This window comes from Daucus carota, chromosome 2 (assembly GCF_001625215.2).
Source record: "Daucus carota subsp. sativus chromosome 2, DH1 v3.0, whole genome shotgun sequence".
In the NCBI taxonomy this organism is placed as follows: domain Eukaryota; kingdom Viridiplantae; phylum Streptophyta; class Magnoliopsida; order Apiales; family Apiaceae; genus Daucus; species Daucus carota.
The window spans coordinates 28786746-28806435 of NC_030382.2; the positions used below are offsets into that span (position 1 = coordinate 28786746).

General features: G+C 33.6%; 1 protein-coding gene across 2 annotated transcripts; it reads left to right on the forward strand.

Moving 5' to 3' along the window:
* Window positions 1–7075: 7075 nt before the first annotated feature.
* Window positions 7076–19419, forward strand: LOC108206299 (uncharacterized). 2 transcript variants are annotated; one of them, XM_017376546.2, is made up of 11 exons: window positions 7076–7258; window positions 9582–9741; window positions 10242–10920; window positions 11008–11092; window positions 13075–13162; window positions 15254–15435; window positions 16149–16281; window positions 16540–16676; window positions 17047–17121; window positions 18602–18757; window positions 18943–19419. In XM_017376546.2, exons 2-10 carry the CDS (start codon window positions 9600–9602, stop codon window positions 18755–18757), a joined length of 1677 nt encoding a protein of 558 aa, XP_017232035.1. In that variant the 5' UTR covers window positions 7076–7258; window positions 9582–9599; the 3' UTR covers window positions 18943–19419. The 2 variants fall into 2 exon arrangements, with proteins under 2 accessions (XP_017232035.1, XP_017232036.1); XM_017376547.2 differs by having other exon boundaries at window positions 7077–7258; window positions 18602–18691.
* The last annotated feature ends 271 nt before the right edge of the window (window positions 19420–19690 follow it).

Below are 19690 nucleotides of genomic sequence, written 5' to 3' on the forward strand. Positions count from 1 at the left end.
TTGATACCATTGCTCCTATTGGAAACTGATTCTGTTATACAAGGATTGTTAATGTGCTCATATTCTGACATTCACATTCGAGTTTTCCTAGATACAAAAGATCAACTAATTAACATTTTGTTTTTGGTGGATTAAAAATAAAGCCAAGAACAAGTAAAACTGCACAAAAGTTAATTACAAAACAAACCATATAGTGATATAGTCATATAGATATCACTAATATTTTGACATTCTACAGTTTCTTGCTCTCTCCTCGTAACTAGACTCTAGACTTATTTCGAAGCACTCCTCTTTCTTTAGCTGTATCAACAACAAGTCGATCAATTTGGTTCGCATGGCAGAAGGGAAATGCTGAACTGTAAGCCAATCTCGAGATGCCATCAACAGCTGAAATAATGAAGAATTTCAATACATAACTTAAAAATATTAATTATGAAATGCTAAACGCCCTTTTAACCTCAACTAGCTTCTTAACCCGTGCAAAGCACGGGCTGTTTTAAATTATTTTTTTGATATAGGTTCATCTCTTTTAAATTGAGAGATAATAATAATAATTAAGCTTGAAATACGACTAACCGCTCTAACCGCTCTCTTATTTTTCTCTCCCAATCTTCAAGATTTCGTTCATCTTTTCTTCGACTTTGTGCGGCACATGTAATCACATGTTTTGGAAATTTGTGGAGTTTAGTCGCATTCACTATGCCATATACATTACACACTTTTTTCTTGGTGAATGAGTCACTTGTTTTGAATCTTGCAAATTGATGTTGTTTAATGAGGGAGTTTCAAATGTTTAAACAATCCTAATTGATTTGCTCTCCCGCTCGAGGGCGCCTTCACGGCATTGTCATTTGAGAATTGTTGTGGTGTGTCTGCTATCAAATGGTTACGGTGTAGCGGTTGTCAAACGACGCAATCGCCAAGGTTGTCTGAGAGAGTTTTAATGAAGTCATTCCGGTGGAATGCAGCGCGATCAAAGTAGTGAGAGTCCATGGAGTTGTTCTTGCTATATCAGTGAAAATGGGTTTAGAGAGGTCTTCATCGGTGTTAATGTGCAAATCATTGTAGGATTTCAAGATTTTGGGTTCCAATTTGGTTGGCACCCGATCTCTTCTCCCTTGCTTTCAACTTTGCAATTGTTGTAAGTAATGGTTCTTGATTTCTCCGTTTGTTTTCTTCAATGGACTTCACCACTTAAACCGAGAAATTTTTAAGTAAGTCCCATGTGAAGAAGGCCATGAGCTAAGGTATTATAGTTATATTGTATCACACACAATTTTATTTATTATGCACTAAGCCGGGGGTCTCACGGAAACAGCCTCTCTACTTTAAGGGTAGAGGCATGTTCAGCGTATATTTTACCCTCTTCAGACCCTACTCTAAGCGGGATATACTGAGCACGTTTGGTTTGGTTTGGTTCTTTTAAATTGAGATTATTTATATTATAAAAGTAATTTATATTGTATATTTATTTATAGTTTAAGTCATATTATATTGATATCCATATGTACACATATCCTCACTATGATATTTATTAATATATAAATACAAATAATATACACTGTTTAAAATTTTATTATATAATTAAATTACCAACCACCTAAAATTATTGAAAATTTGATAAAAGAAATGAGATTTTTGCTAAATCAGAGCCCTTGTCATATAGTTATATATTATATTTATACTTATTCTAATATATATATATAGGGTCCTACTCCGGTACAAACTCCTTATAGTACAAACATACAAACCAGTGATTATGTCAATAATATTTAGTGATTAGCAGTTTTTAGCAAACACTAAACTACCAATCACCACTGCCCACCACCGGCGACGACCACCACCACCGGAGACGACCACCAGAAAATCACCCCCGTCAAACCAAAAATCACCAGCAGAAAACGCTCTGTGATGGTCACAGTGGCAAGAGGTGTAAACAGCGGACTTGTGGAGACGAGATGGTGGGTGTGTAGTGGCAGAGGTGAAGGTTTATGTGGAGGCTGAAGGCGAGGCTGGGTTGCTGCAGGGCAGGGCTTGTTGCAGCCGCAACAAAAAAAGAAGAAAGTCAAGCGTGGAGCTGCAGAGGCGGTGGTGGTTCTGTTCAGGTGGTGGCTGGAGGGTAGATGGCAGTTCATGGCGGCTGTGGGTTGGAGAGAGAGATGGAGATGGAGATGAGGGATGGAGGGGGGAGGAAGGGAGGTAGAGAGATAGGAGGAAAGAGCAGGGAAGGGAAGGTTGTGGGTTTAGTGATTCTGTTCAAACATTTAGTGATTCTGTTCAAATGAATTAGTGATTGTTTGTACGTTTGTACGTTTGTACAATAAGGAGTTTGTATTTGAGCACTTGCCTATATATATATAATTTTTTTAATCATAATAATTAAATATTCTAAAAACCGGTTGGTTGACTGATTAATCGATAATCAGAAGGATTTTTAATCCGATTTAGTAAAATTCGGTTAAATCGATGATTATTTGATCAATTCGATGAAAATCAGGTTGAATATTAAATTTTACAAAATTTTTGGGGTAAATTTAAAAATGATTATATATATATATATATTATTATATATATAATATTAAATTATTTTCAAATAATGATCATGTTAATATTTATACTGCGTAAGGGTAGATAAGTCTCTTTGAATTAAAATACTCATTATTGTTGTGTTAGATATATAATAGAATTTGACAAAATTCGGTTAAAATCGATGGCTAATTAGACAAAAATTGGATTAATTGGTTGAAAATTAGGTCGAATATTAGAATTTACAAAATTATGTATTTATTATTATTAAAACATAAATATTAAATATATAATACATATATATATTGGAGTTTTAAATATGAAGTAATTATTATTAAAACATAAATAAAAATATATAATACATACTCCCTCCGTCCCACCAGGACTGTTTGCACGCATTTTAAGGCTCTTATAAAGTATAGTTCAATAATGTTTTTCTAATTTTTTTTTTGAATAAAAGTTTAAACATCAAATCTTTTTTCAGGATTTTTTTTAAAATAAATATATGATGTAAGTATACTGTATAAGAGCCTTCAAATGCGTGCCAAAAAGTAACGTAAAGAACCTGTTGGGACGGAGGGAGTATATATATTGGAGTTTTAGATATGAAGTAATTTAATGTATATTAATGGTTATACATTAATGTCTAATAAATACGTCAGTGTTAAAAGTCAATAATGACCTTTATATAAAAAAAATATGTATTTTGAGCAAGGGTAGTATAGTCACTTTGATTAAAATTACTCAAGGTTGTTGTATTATATATATAATAGATGTCTGGGGTGTGTACCAATATGATATTAATATTTCAACTCGGTCAATTCAATCCTCCAAGTATCTGATATATTCTGATTAGCCCTTGTATCAAAAAATGGTATATAAAAGATGGACAACTATGACGTTTCATACTCGTTAGGGCTGTAAATGAGTTGATACACTCGATAACCGCTCGGTGTTCGGTTCGAGCTCGGTTCGATTCATAAACGAGTCGATCTTGAGTACAATTTTAAGATTCGTTTTATAAATGAGCTGAACTTGAGCACAGTAGAGTTCGACTCGATAGTTTGTGAACAAGTTCGAATTATGAGTTCGTGAACATGGTTCGTGAACTTGGCTCGTGACCGTAGTTCGTGAACTTGCTCGAAAACATGGTTTATTAGGAATTTATGATTCCTTAGAGCATAAATTAAAATATTGTTAGAATTTTAATTTATTTTTTTAATTAAATAACAAACAAACTCGTAAATAAATTTATGAGCATAAACTAGCTCGTTTGCAAAGTTTATTATACAAGCTCGTGAAAAAAATTAATGAGCGGTTGTGAGCAAAAATTCGTGAGACATGTTCGTGATTGTATGTTAATGAGCGGTTCGAGCAAAAGCTCGCGAGCCGTTCGTGAACAGAGTTATTCCTTAATGAGTCGATCCTCAAACAATATTTTTGGCTCGATCCAAGCTCGAATCCGAGTTCGAGTTCGCTAATTTTTTAACAAACGATACACGAGTACTCCAGAGTTCGGCTCGGCTCGACTCATTTACACCCCTAATACTCGTGAGGGTTAAAAAGACATTAAACATTCAGGGTTAAAAGGAACATCTATGTCTCGTTTGGGAACCTGGATTTCATTTGAAATTCTGCATTTGATCAACTAACTTGTTTGATAATTTGGATTTGGATTTCATTTGAAATCCATACCTTCAAATATCAGTATAAAACTAAGAATTTGAAATGACAACTCAAATCCTGTCATTTGAAATCCATCATTTTAAATGAAATGCACGTTTCCAAACGCCTCCAAATGTATTTCAATGTATTCTTTACGGATTGAAACGAACCTCTAATATATTTTCAGGGGTTAAAAGGAACGAGTAAATTTATTTTCAATAGTAATTACTATTATCAAGGGAAACATATCGGATAATAATATATATTCAGGATGATAATAATATATGAATGAAATGAATTTCTAAACAGATAGTGGAGTTGTGGCTAAATCTTGTTTTAAACTTATAAAGTAATACATTTAGAATTTACAGGGTGGAATTGTATCATGATTTTTAATGACTTTTAAAATCTGGGTGTATTCAATTGAGATTTTTAAATACTCTTTAAAAGTAAAGAGATATTGTATCAGGATTTTTAAAAAGTCTTTCAAAGTTTGAGGTATTGAATTACAACTTTTAAAGAGTTATTAAAAGTCGGTTGTTATTCAATATATCAATGACTTGGGTGAAAAAATATAATTGATAGACTTTTAATGACTTTCTATGGAAAATTGTATATAATTTTTCAGAAAATTGTCAGGCCATTATTGTCAAGATTTGACATGACTTGGGTGGAAAAAAATGTTGTAGAAATAAAGAACGTTTTTAGTTGATGCCTTCCGGTGCTTGGCTCTAGAAGTATAATCAATCCGGAAAGATCAGTAGGGTGCAAAGACAAGCTTCCGTTTCTCAAAATCAGAATTGACATAACAATACCCTTTTGATTTCATCCAGTCAACTTTGTTTTCTCCCGTCTCTTCTCGACATTGTCAGAAGCAGTGTTCAATATTGCGAACCAGTTCCTGAACTTAAAAAGCAGAGACAAAAACTTGAACACTAGTGAGACAATTGTGAACTATGATTTTTATTAAAAACCATCACACATTGTGGAACAGCCTTGCGTAGCAGAGAGAATTCTATGGTTTTAATGTTCAGCCTGAAGTCCATTGCTTCTATGAGTGGCGGATGTACCATTGCTAATGGTAGTGCACGTGACCTACCTTTATATTTTTTTACTTTTATGTGTGTACTTATGTATACATCTTGTAACTGTTACACAGCTTTTCCCTGTCTCCGTCAAATGTTCTGACTTCTCCGTCAATTGATTTTCTTCGCTCTAAAACTTCAAGTTCTTGTGATATGACTCTCTAGAATTCTCCTCTATTATACTCATAGTTTTAGATTTTTTAGAAATCACAATTTGAAAAAGAAAAAATAAAGACTGCAAGGTGTTTGATAAAATATGTGACACGCGATATACTAAATCCTGCATCCGCCACAGCCTTCTATGCATATTGAAGCCTCATCACTTCACAAAGAAAGCTCTTCGTAACAGATGGCAGAAATTTTTTTGGGCTCGTGCGAATTTATAAATGTATAGGCTCGTGTGTACATGTGAGAACAATACATAACAGTTATCCTGCATATTATATGAACTTGGAGAACAATGCATGCCAAAAGTGCAGAACAATTGTTCTCACTTCTAACACTAAAAATGTTCTATTACAACGGCAGGAGTATATTTAACATTTGTGTTGTTATAGTCATCATCTACAAGTCTCAAAGTGCGTTACTATTTTCTTAGTAACTTGGACAAACAAAATTATGTTCAAATAAGTTCTGGAAGGTGACCAAATAAGCATCTATTTGAGTGTTTTGAACACACACATAGTGCTACCAAAATTGAAAAAGTAAATATGTCAATAGTACTGGCATTCTCCTTGCTGATATGTGAAACTCTAAACTTCCAAGAATTTTTGATATAAATTAGTCTTGATGATCTGGATATAAATCCGTAAAATTATGGTATCAAAACTGAATACAAAAATGCTGGCAAAAAAAAAACTGAATACAAAAATCTGATACCCGGTCACAATTAACATTATGTTTATAAATATGATTCGGTATACAGTATTATAGTGTATATAATACAACAACAATACCTCTTACTCGATTTTGTAATCGTCAGATTTGAGAACATACACCCTACTTGGGTTATAGCAGAAGATCGAATGGGTATAGCAAAAGGTCAAGAGGGTTTAAGAGAGGCTATTTGTGATTTTAATAAAGTCTATTAAAGTATTTGAAAGTCATGAATTTTTAAAAAAAAGTCTGTTAAAGTTTTTAAAAGTCATTGTCTTAGGAGTCATGATTTTTTTTTTTTAAATCTTAAGAAATCAACAAGACTCATTAAAAGTCTATAAAATCCATCAAAGTCGTCCTTCCAAAATTTGTCATTAAAAGTCATGATACAATACTAGCCCCAATTATAATCGTCTAAACAAGACTCATTAAAAGTCTATAAAATCCATTAAAGTCATCCTTCCAAAATTTGTCATTAAAAGTCGTGATACAATACCAGGCCTAATTATAGTCTAAACTGAGTTGACATATTAAAAATAAAAAAATATAAATAATGTCTTCAAAATATCACACTCTAATCGCACTATTCACTTGTCTATAATTATATCAAAGCTCTTATAAATGTTTATATTCGTTGAACCTCTACAAGCTGATAAGAAATCTGCAAGAAGACGACACATCTTTTATTACCATATTAAAATGATATATTATATTTATAACAAGTTATAATATTAATAACATACTCGTTTTACCGATATAGCATAGAAGCAGTATATTTTACGGATTCAACAAATTTTACGTAATATCATACTGGTCCAATTTAAAAATGCCACCGGCAAATAAACCGTGGACCAAATCTACTCTGCCCCACAACAAGTCGGATAGTACTTATCTAAAAGGAAAAAAAATAAAAGCGAAATTATAGTAGTCCAGCCCAGTCGTACAGTCATACGAAAGAGACACATCGCTGAGTCTTATTTATTATCCCAGAAAACAATTCATATTTTATGCTCGTCGCCGCAAAACATACACAGCGAGTCTAGCATTGCTCGGAGAAAAGGGGTTTTGTGTTTCTCGGATTCAAGAAAACCCATCAAATTTCTCAGGTATATACATCTTCATTGTCATCTATATAAACACTCATCTTCATTGTCATGGAACTGTAACTCTAGTTTCTACTGTTTTATTCACACTCAATTTGCTTATACGTTTACTTTCTTGGGCTGGTTGGGTGAAATATTAGTGACTTGTGAGTTGAAAACATCTACTTTTTTTGTTTTGTATAAATTTTACCTCCATGGTTTAGATTTAGCACAAGTAGAGGCAAGTGTAGAAGATAGTGAATTATGTGGGTGATCACCAAATCAAAATGGACATGTAAAAGGGGACGGAGGGAGTAATTATTTAAAAACACAACCTTTGCATTAGTTAAGGGATTTATTAATCATCTACTTACTGCATTAATTTATTAAAAAGAAAGCTTGAGACTCGAGAATCAAGTGTACAATGCAGGGAGTGAGCATCCCTCCTTTCTAGGCGCATTTCATGTAGGGTATTTTAATTTATAGGAGATATGCATATGGTAGTGGAGTATTCCATGAAAAATGCTTATCAAAATTTATTTATGTTTTGTCTTTTTGAAGATATGCATTTACCAGTGAAGTATCTCGTATTGTACGGAGTACGAAATTGGTAGATGCGTATCCCACAGGTAAAGCTGCACAATGACATCTTAAAGGAACATTGTGATAGTTACTTTTGTTGGGTGTGAAACGATCTTTAGTTAATGGGTAAAAATGGTGAAAAATACTTCTTTAAGCTTAGAAGTGATTTCAACTAAAGTTATTAGAAGTTGATTTATCTTGGTTTATAGGCTACCTGAGAGAAAAGATAGTAAACAAGGAGAAGGGTCTAGAGAGTGATATAATCACAGTGTAAGTTATTGTTTCCACTATATATTATACGTCATGGTTGTCACGACGCTCGACTAGTCGCAACTAGTCGAGAATGGGTAGTCGACAGAGAAAAACTGATATTTTGTCCGACTTGTCAACTGGGCCACTATTCGGGTCGACTAGTCATTTGGATCCTCGACTAGTTTTAAAATTGACCCAAACCCGGTCAAAAGTTGTCAAGATCCACTGGTTTAATGCCCAAATCTGCAGACTGCAGAGTCAAAATTCTGCAGTTTTATAATCTGCAGGTATTGCATTCTGCAGGATTTCTAATTTCTGCTGTTTAGCCTGTTTTTGTATTTTATTTGGTCTGTGTTGACTGTTGAGTGTTCTGTTATGTACTTCTGTTAATTACAACTCCGCAGCTAATTGTGTTCAACATGTTTTATATAATTTTCTGTTTTCTGCATTAAAACTGCACCTTTTGTTTTACAGTTTGCTCTGTTTTTCTGCTGTTGTTCAATTTTGACCCTTCTGCATTCTTGTTTGCTACATGTTTCCATTATGCATTGTTATTGTCAGTTTGTCACAAGTCAACCACATTTGGTAGGTGTTAGAGCATCTCCAACAGATGTTGCCAAAATAGTTGTCAAACCTTGCCAACTCACTACATATATTAGTTTTTACCGTATCTCTCCTCCATATCATTTTTGGCAACCTGTTTGCAGAATACACTCCAATAGTTGGCAAATATAAAAGTTGCCCATGTGGTCCCCTACATAAATATTATAAACTTATTTCAATCACATAAATGAATAAGGTGAAATATAGTTTTTGGAAAATAGTTGTTTTTAGCTAAATATGGAAGTTGCCAACTTTCGGCAACCTTTAGAGGCAACCTCTTGACAACCATGGAGCTCCAATAGGTTGGCAACCAAGAGTGCTATGCCACATAAGCATTAACAACCTCTTGGCAACCCTATTGGAGTTGCTCTTAGAAACCTAAATTACATAATATATTTCCTTGACTTTCCGCCGTGATAACCATGTTATACGCTCTAATTGCTGGATTTAGTTAAAAGTGTACGCACCTTGATCTAAATAATTGAATACATTTTTGTCAAAGTCATAATCTTCTCGACACTTGCACTGCGCATGAATATGAATATTGTGCCAGAAGGTTTCTGTTCTTTCAAATTCTGGTGGTGTCTCTTTTCTTCATGCGACTCTTACATTTCAGTTTTCACTCCATAGATCATTTGCGAACCTTGTTTTTTTCTGTCAGACCCCCATTATTAGGTTTGTATGGGAAGCAACTTATTTTGCCACCAATGTTAAGCCATCAAATGCAGCAAAGTTGCTTATCAAGACACGAAATGAACATGCCCTGACTCATAATTGGCATAACTTTAATGTTAAGTGCTTGTTGGCAATTAATTTTAGGAGAAATGAATTTATGTGGAGTATATATGCAGTTGATAAAAGTCAGAATACATTGTTTTGTGTTTTTAACATCCTCCGTTCCATTGTTCAGGTTCTTGATTATTTCGCCATGGCTTTGGATGGAAACATTCAGGAGCACAACAGTGACGCAGCCCATCAGTTATTAACCATGTGCACACATTCTTATTTTGATCTTACCCATGTTTCTCCTGTGGTGTTTTTGTATCTCCTAAAGGAGTGTTACGTTCGAGGTACAATTTTTTTATCCTCTTTGAATATCTGTCAAGAGCATGTTTATCAAGGAGTTGTTAATAGTGGTGCGTTTGCTGTTTTATTTTGACTGATGACTTGAATTGATCTTCTATCCTTGAGAGGTTTGATTGTTCAAGTATGCAACAACGTTACTAAACTATCAAGTTTTAATTTCTGCTCTCAAATATGTGTGGAAGTGGAGAAAACAATATATTATCCCGTCCCAATTTGCAACTCCTTTTAAATCTGGCCAGTTCCTTTTTTATACATGCTTAAGTGTATCCAAAATGACATGTTTATGTATATAAACATCTTCCTACTATTGTATATGTATATAATTTACATATTCCATATTTATATTTCTAAAATTTGGATCATAGTAATATATGGGCCATGCGGACCAATAAAGTGGCTCGGAAGCAGTACATAGACATTATTTACCTTTGATTTGCTGAATAGAAGATCCATAAAGTTTTCAATTTGTTCTTTTATTTGACAGGCAAATGCAAGGCAACAATGAAATTTCGTTCTCTTCAGCAAACAGTCCATCAAGTTTTATATAATGCTCCAAGACCTGGACCAGCTATATTTGTCGCTCGCTGCCTCTTGGTGTTGCCTATATTTGAATCACATTGCGAAGGATTCAGTCACTTACTAATATCCGCCCTTCGTCGTTTTCTCATAAATGGAACAACTAAAGAGGATATGCTTGAAGCAAAGTTCCTTGCCTCAAAATTGTTTCTCAACACTGTTGGGGGGATTGGTCATGACGAAAGGATTCTCATAAAGATACTTGAAGTGTTTGATGTTAAGCTGGAAGATATTGGAAAAGTCATCTGCAATCCAGATGTAAAGGATGAAAACAATTTGAATGCAGCAAAAGAATTTATTAAGCAATATATCCTTAATTTGGTAGAGTCCAAGTCATATATGACAGCTGTCACTTTGCTGGAACATTTCGGTTTCTGCCAGTTCGGAGAGGCATTTTTGCTTAAAATGATGGAGCATAAAGAATATACTGCTGCCGAAAAGTGGGCAGCTTTTATGGGAAAGCCAATGTTATGTGTCCTTGTCCAAGAATACCTTGATCGCTCAATGCTAAAAAATGCATACAATGTCATAAGAAACAACAGTCTGAAAGATGAATTTCCAGAAGCCTATCACAAGGGCAAAGAAAGGTAACTAAAGTCTCATATTGTGCTGTTTCACGTTTTGGTTTTCAAAATTTATGTTTCAGTCCTAATAACGTGTCTTCCAAAATGCAGCTCCATTAAGAAATTCGCAGAAAAGGGATTGTGGGACATTGCTGAGGAAAGAACAAATAAGAACAAGCAACATCTTGAATATTTGGTATTCATCTTTTATATAATTATCTCTTCAGCTTTGCTTCATTTTAATGTCTCAGTATAAGACTTTGGTTTTCTTTTTTACAGTTCAAAAGCACGAGTTTTTGTAATTTATGTATTAATCACATATGTTTTTACATATATTTTTATATACTTTCTATTAAATTGCACAAGTACATTGTGAATCACAAAGAAAAATCATTGTTCGTCACAAGTAATGTTTTTTTAGAACTCTGATGGTTAAAATAGGAAAAGTTTGTGTGATACTCCATATTGAGAAATTTGAAGTGATGTATAACTCAAACAGACATACTTTACATTTAATAAATACTCACTCCGTCCCATTATTCTTGTCCGCTAATTAAAATCCATATTGTATTCAATCAAATTATATAAATTGATAACTTCCTAAAATAGCATATATTTTTTTCCAAGCTTACCCTTTAAAAATAACTGCTGAGTAAATTTGTAGTCATTAATAAATCTCTCATTCACATTGCCTATTGTAAATTTGGAGCCTACCTTTCAAAAACTTTTACTGTAAACTCTTTCACCAAATTTGATTTTTTCGATCTACTTGGATAATGAGTCTGGAGGTCTAATCCAGGTTTGGGAATTGAAGTTGAGAGGGTGAGGACCAGAAATAACAATCTTCTTGGAAAAGTGTTCCAAAGAATTCTAGATTTAAGCACATAGAGATGGACAGGCTTGTTTTTCTTTTGCAACAGTAAAGAAGCTCTTGTCTAACTCTTCTTTATGTGTTCACGTTAAAAGTTGATTTTGTTTCTGTATACCAGTTTTCAGAATTGGCATTTGATGTTTACAGAAGTGAGTCGATTTATATTCTCTTTTAAGTTTGTAGTATGAAAACAATATGTTTTCATATTATTCTCTTTATAAGTAATGAAAATTCTTTAGGAGTACAAGAGGAAGAGAGTTATTAATCTACCATATTATTAGATTTGGACACTATTTTTGGGACAAATGAAATCGGAAACGGGGACAATAAAAATAGGAAGGAGGAATTACCTTTCTTAACAATATGTTCTGATTACACGCTGAATGTTGTAGTAAATGATTTCTACGTTTATTACTGCAAATATCCCTTTTTAACATTGGGGTCAAAGATTTTCTATGCTAATTTTGTTGTGTTCTGATGATTTCAGAACATAGATTAAAGATAACATAAATTTAAATAGAGGGAGCGCGTTAGCAAATACTAGAAATAGAAATTAGAGTGGTAATGTATTCTTATATGTTATAATCTTGAGTTTAATTTTTGTTTGTTTTACATTTGTTGATCATCTTGAAGTTCAGAAGTTGATCTGACTTTCCCAATTTGTCAACTTCTTTATTAGCAATCCTAAAATATTTGACGATAGGCAGGGACTCCTTTATAATATATCACTCCCTCTTAAATACTTAATTTAAAGTTTTATTTCTTCACAAATATTGGACAGCAGATGATATACTTGTTTGTTTGTTGTATATTGAGTTGCATGCTACATGATTCAGTAGTTTTTACTCGTTTATCACTTAACTAGTATGTGCAATTATTTCTTATATTTTTTCCAGTAATACAATGGCTTTAAATGAACTTAATATACATGTGTGTTTACAGTTATTACTTGATCAGTTGATCCAATCATCACTTTTCTAGTTGATTTTTGTACAATAGCGCATAATTGTTAAAATCAGTGGAGGTGGAAAAATTGGAACTCAAGTTCCTTCTATCTCCACTGCCAATTTGTTGACCATTCCAGTAAGGTTGGAGATAACTATACTCAAATTCTCCTTATTGATGTATTTAAATTGAAGCGTCAAGTATTTTCACGCACCTATGATGTATGTTTTTGTAGATGATTTCTATGAGAAAAAATAGGGATAATACCTATTATTGTTTAAATAAGTAGGTCTACCTTGAAATTTGATGCTATACTTGGACAAATAACTTCCACTTTTTCTATTGAAAAACTACTATGAAAGGTTTATCTGGCAATGGAAGCTGGTTACTTTGAAAAAGCTGAAGAGCTTCGTGAGCGCCACGCGCTTGAAGGTTTTGCAAATCTTGATGGTATGTTGAATTTTCCTTTATCTTGTTATACCTGCATTTTAAAACACTTTGTATTGCATCTGTCACCCTCAAAAAGCTTCCTTTAGATAACTCCCAACCCCAAGAGTTGACTTCCATAACCCCTATCCAAATGGGCAACTAGAAGTTACTTATGTGAACACCTCCAGGACTCACCCACGAATACCTTTTTCCGTGATATATCTCTTACTCCAATAAAAACACCACCATTTTCATGGAGATAATAATTATAATAATATGTGTGCAAATGTAGTAATCAGTGTAGCACGCCTACTAAAGCAAATGCATTCCGTAATTGGTAATTTTGATCCATTGTAACGGTTTTCGTTTTGCTAGTCAGAGCCCTCTCTTTGGAGAATTTATTTGGTCACTAGAATAACCCAATTATGTGTGGAATAAAGAACAATTACAAGTATTCCCTCAGTGATTTTTATCCTCCATTGAACCCTTCGAGTTGTTCTGGTATGGTTTCTCTTTCTCTCTAAAGAAATATGCTAAATCACTAAAATGACTTGAGTATAGTGAAGTATGCAAAGCTTAAGGAAGAATGCACTGAGTATACCCCACAAAGCCAATGATCTACAAATTGTGCATCATTTAATGAAGTCAAAATTCACGGCCTGATCCAAAAACATCTAATATAATTACAAGAAAAAAAGACTAGTAAACAAGGCCAGTATGTACTTTGTTTCTCATCGATGTTCTACTATTTGTAAACACCCACCTTTATCTATGTGTTCTTCTTTTTTCAATATATATATATATATATATATATATATATATATATATATATATATAGACTCATGATCAAATACAAACCATTCTTAAAATAAAAACTAAAAACCTTTCCTTTTATACAACCCAACAACTCCACCTTATCTCTTCCATCAAACCCACTTCATCTCTCTCCACCTCTGCTACCACATCTCAGCCGAGTGCCGACACTTCCACTTCCACCCATGTCACTGTTTCCCATTCACCATCATCATCACCTCCTCTGCCACGCCTGCCACCTGCTATTGATATACTTACAGAAAGCGTAGCTATTCTGGTGTACGAGTTAGTGATATCAGCTGTACATTTTAGTGATATTCGCTTTAGAAATTAGTGATATTCGCTGTAGAAATTAGTGATATTCGTTAAAATCTCCAGAACTTGATGCAAACCTCTAGATCTGTTCTTGTTTGTTGATTCTAGTGATGATGGCGGTGGCGGTGGTGGTGGTGGAGATGGAGGCTTGGATGACGTGAATGGGGCCGCAGGCGGCGGCAGATGTGGAGAGAGCGGCGGACATGGAGTTGCCGGAAGTGGAGGTGGAGTTGGGGAAGATGGAAGTGGAGTTAGATAAAATGGAGGTGGAGGTGGAGGTGGGGTTGGTTAAAATTTTAGTGATATTGTATTCAGAATTTAGTGATATTGCAGCTGAATTTTTAGTTTGTAAAATACGATGGTTTGTAGTGGAGTAAGACTCTCTCTCTATATATATACATACATATATATATATACACATATATATATATATACACACATATGGGTCATGTTCCACGTAGCATTATTAGCCATAGAACCCTTAGAACCCTTACTTTACTTTTAGTATTAGTTTGGGTTCTGCAGCAGAACTGCAAATGAAAAAAATGTCTTATTTATGTATTATATTTTGAAATTACTTTTGAACACACACAACAATGCATAAAAACATGTATTTAGATTTAGATCCTGAAAATCTATGTAAAATATAGGGTTCTGCAGCAGAACCTTAGTGGTTGGTTCTATTTTAAACATTGGTTCTCTCTTGAGCGCGATCCATACACACACACACACACACACACACACACACACACATATATATATATATATGATCTTCTTTGTTGTTGGGAGGAGAAAAAACAAGGGTTTTTTTTCTCGAGTTGACTAAATCTTAAGCTTCTTACTGATTCTGCGAACTCTGGTTCTCTAGTGCTGTTGAATTTTATATTTAAGTCGCAAGTTTCTCTAGTTCCACAGTCTTTATGAATAGTCAGGTTTACATTCTAACCGAAACACATCTAACCAGTATGTTCTGCTGTGCTGCAGAACTGCAGGCGAGCCTTCCAAAAACTCGTTTTTTTGATCTTAATGAACTGGCACTGGATGGCATCAAATGGGTTGACGATGTCAGTGGTTTGCGTGATGCTACATGCCACATCGAGGGGTGCAAAGTCATTGGCATTGATTGTGAATGGAAACCTGTTTATGAAAAAGGCAAAAAGCCTAAGGTACATCATATACTTATTAAATGCCAGTACATAATTGTTCTTGCTACTATATATCTTTTAATCCTTGATTTATTTATTATATTTCATACTTTTATTTTTATAACATCGTGACATTGCTACTGACTTGTAAAAAAGCATGCAGAAATCCCCAATCAGGCATAAGACAAAAAAAACAATTATTAGCTGCACATTTATAATAATTATAATGTATTGAAAAATTTACAATTCCAATGTGGTGCCTTTACTAATTTTATGAGTCTGTTCTGCATAGTTCTGATCTCCTTCCATCCTCTAGCGATGCTTAATCTATTTGTGTTGCTTGCATTTCTTATCAACTTGATTCCGTTTTATTCTACATATTGTTATGCTTTGTGGTCCTCGACTTTTTTCATTTCTTCCTATGCGAGTAAATACAATTGTAAACTATAATATGTTGTATTGCTTATCTCCTTGTGATTATTACCTCCTGTCGTTTTCATTTACTAGTTTATCTTCTACATTAGGCTTCTCAAGCATTTTATTTCAGCAAATTATTCTGGACGAATCAGCAGAATTTACTTGAATAGCTTATTTGTAGAGGATATTAGCCTCCTGAAACATGCAGGCATTGTGGTGTTAACGCTTGATCATAATTATATGTCTCTCTTCTGAAATAAGCCTTTTTTTAATGTCTTTCGTACTATTTATAACTGATTATTATGTTTTATGCACAGGTTTCTATCATTCAAATTGCTTCAGAAAAGATGGTCCATATCTTGGACTTGATAAAGTTGTTTGAAGATGTACCGGAAGTTTTGGACAATTGTTTGACCCGCATATTTCGTTCTTCAAAAGTTTTAAAGCTTGGTATATATAGCAATCTCCCACCCTCATATAAATAATGGTTTTCAAAAATAAAAAAAATGGAACATAAATCGATTTAGTTTCAGATCAAAGATCTATATTGTTTTACCAACCTAAGTCAGTTCTGTAGTATTTTTAATGAGTACTACCATACTGACTCCTTATGAATGTGACACTGGTAGAGAGATGGACGGTCAAAGTTTCTAAGAGGTACATATTCTGATCACATTGCCTATTTGTTTATTTCCTTTGAATCTGTAGGTTATAACTTCCAGTGTGATGCGAAACAACTAGCTCGTTCTTATGAATCTCTGGAGTGTTTCAAGCACTATGAGATGTTACTGGATATTCAGAATCTGTTTAATGAACCTCGGGGCGGTCTTTCTGGCTTGACAAAGGTAACTTCTAAGGCACATATGCTCTCAAATTTGGTCTTTACAATTCTAGCAACCTATGTTACTCTTATTTGGCTCGATTTGTTCAACATAGATATGTTTGCCAGTATCCTTAACAATATTTTAAACACTTGGCATCTTTTGGCACAAGATGATGTCCAATGTCCATGCTCATATACAGAGTGTAGAGGGTCAGACATGTACTCGGTGTTCAATATAGATTCTGAGAACATACCTTCATGACAATTTTTTTTTTTTAGTCATCATTTCATTATCTATAACCTTCCTCTATGAGCTGGTTTTGCTTCAATATCGTACTGGTATTTATCTCTGATTTTAAAAAAAACGAACTATTTGTATTTGGATAAATCAGAAAATCTTGGGAGCTGAACTAAACAAGACAAGACGAAATAGTGATTGGGAGCAACGCCCTCTAACTCCAAATCAGGTATTGTCATGTCATATTTTATATTACGATTTATTAATCTCATTGTTGTTTAGGGATTATGTGAAAATATGCAGTTCAATTACCAATAAAATTCCATTAAAAGCCAGAAAAAGTCTGTGGTGAGTAGGATACTATGGTTTGTGATGTCGTAATTAAGAAACAAAGAAAGCGTGTTCCCTGTTCTAAGCACATGCTTGCATTTCTGCAATGGGAACTTTCCTAGGAAGATAAGTATGTACCTGCTTATTGTCTCCTGAAAAAATTTAGAGCTGCAAGTCATATTAGCTGGGTGGTCACCTTTGGGATGTTTTGAAAGGCGGGGAGATGTAAAGACAATAAGAAAATGCAGATTAGGTTGTCTCCCTTGAATAAGTGAATTATAAATAAGGTCCTATACATGGTTGGGGATCAAGTATTCTTTCTCTGCTTCGTCATGGTGCCATCCTGTCTTCTTCATGTTAGGAACTGCTGTGGTAGTGTTGAGTTCTGTGCTTGACAAGCACAGAACTCAACACTGCTTGTCATAGTTCTTTCATTACTGAGGTGGTCTTGTTTATCCTTTCTTCTATCTTCTCTGTTACTAAAACAAAATACAGCTAATGTCGTCCAAACTTCTATATTATTCTCTAATAAAATGGATGACATCAGCATGCTCATGTGTCAATTCCTTATTAAACTCTAAATTTTAAACAATTATCTCTATATCTTTTTATACTCCATTAATTCCCTCACATCCTCCACTAATTCTCTCTCCTTATTTCTCACTGTTTTCTCTCAGTATTATTTACACATATCAATTTATTTCATATTATTTAATAAAGATTATTTTATATTTTTAATTTGTGCAGTACTTTCTATTTTTTATATAGTATAGCTTAACTTTTGAACACTTATATAGGTATTTTGATCCATTAATCAAAATAATTTTTTAGAACATTTTCTAATAAATTATAATATTGATTAAAATAATTATTATCAAATCAACATACATCACTAATAAATATTCTAATTTTTAATAAAAGTTTTAAGAAAATAATATTATAATATAACTGGGCATCTGGCCGGGGACTACTGATCTACTTAGCATATAATTTGCTTTTGCACAAAAAATTGAGCTTTTATGGACGGTGCAATGAAATATCTTAATTCAATAACTGTAAAAGCATTCATCATAATACTTGTATGTTGTATCCACAGGTCCTTCTGCCTGTAAGAAATGTAAGCTAGATTTTTAACAGAATAAAACATAGGAAGACGTAAATACAATGTTTGTAATTAAATTAAATATTCAAAAAAGTGTAAATTCTGAGACTAGTTCCTTTTTGAAATTGCGGGCTTGGTTAACTTGGTAGTTCAATTCGTAAACTTAATCTTTAATCTAAAACAATGCTTTTGTGACTTTTCATCAGCTATTAGCAAAAGTTGCATAATTATTCACTTGCTATTCTAATGACATATTTATTTATGTGAACAATTTCAGTTGGAATATGCTGCTCTTGACGCTGTTGTGCTCATTCATATATTTGCACATTTCCGGGGACAATCACCACAGGGGTGGAAAGCACACATTGTAAGTAGAATTTATTGTGGTCCTATGGTCCCCGGACTCTCTTGGAAGTGCCGAATATGTGTCTAGGTACCGGATATTAAAAAATTTGCATGATTTATGCAATAATCGTCGAGTATCTTTGCACATATCTGAATGTCCGAGAGTATGTCACGGGTACACAATTTGATAAGAATGTAGATAAAATATATAGTTTAGTTTACAATCATTATTTAGGCTGATAGATTCCATGTTTTTTTAAATGATTCTTGTAGGGATTGGTAAAGGTACGTCCTGTGGATGAACCAGTAAAGCAGATGGAATCAGCTTGAAGAACCAAGAAATCTACAAGTTAAGTTGGATAGATATATACAGTCAGTCGGGATACATAGTCTTCTTAGTCCTTTAACTCGCAGTTGCCATTTCTGACATTTTCCGAGAATAGGACATGGCACTTGTGTATATAATGGCCATTTTCTTTGTCAAGATACTGGAATGTCAGAAGTGTGGCAAGTAGTGTAATTTGCAGGTTACTGAAAGCTGGATCAAAGTTGTTTTGAGGAACTTAAGTATGAAGCAAATCATACTGCATTCTCATCTTCAATATGTGAAGAAATTTGCTGAAACTGTTTCCAGTATCTTGTTGGAAAATTCGGTGGTTCGTTTTCAAAAGCTTTGATTATTACAGATTTGTTACATACTTATATAATGTTATAATTTAATTATGCCTGCTTCGTTTTCAAAAACTTCAATCCTTACAAATTTATTAATTACCTATATAATGTTATAATATAATTATGTAATTGTCAAACAGAGAGGCTGGAGCTGAACTGTTTGTTACATTGCACAAAGTTTGTTACAGAGTAGTGATGAAAAGAAAAGCTACAGAGCAACTAACACTAGAAGGCTATTTATAGACTTACTATTACAGCTGTACAACTAACTGAATATACTGAGTATATTATTTTGTAACACCTAGCTTAACATCCTCCCTCAAGTTGGATGGCTGAAATAGATTACAGA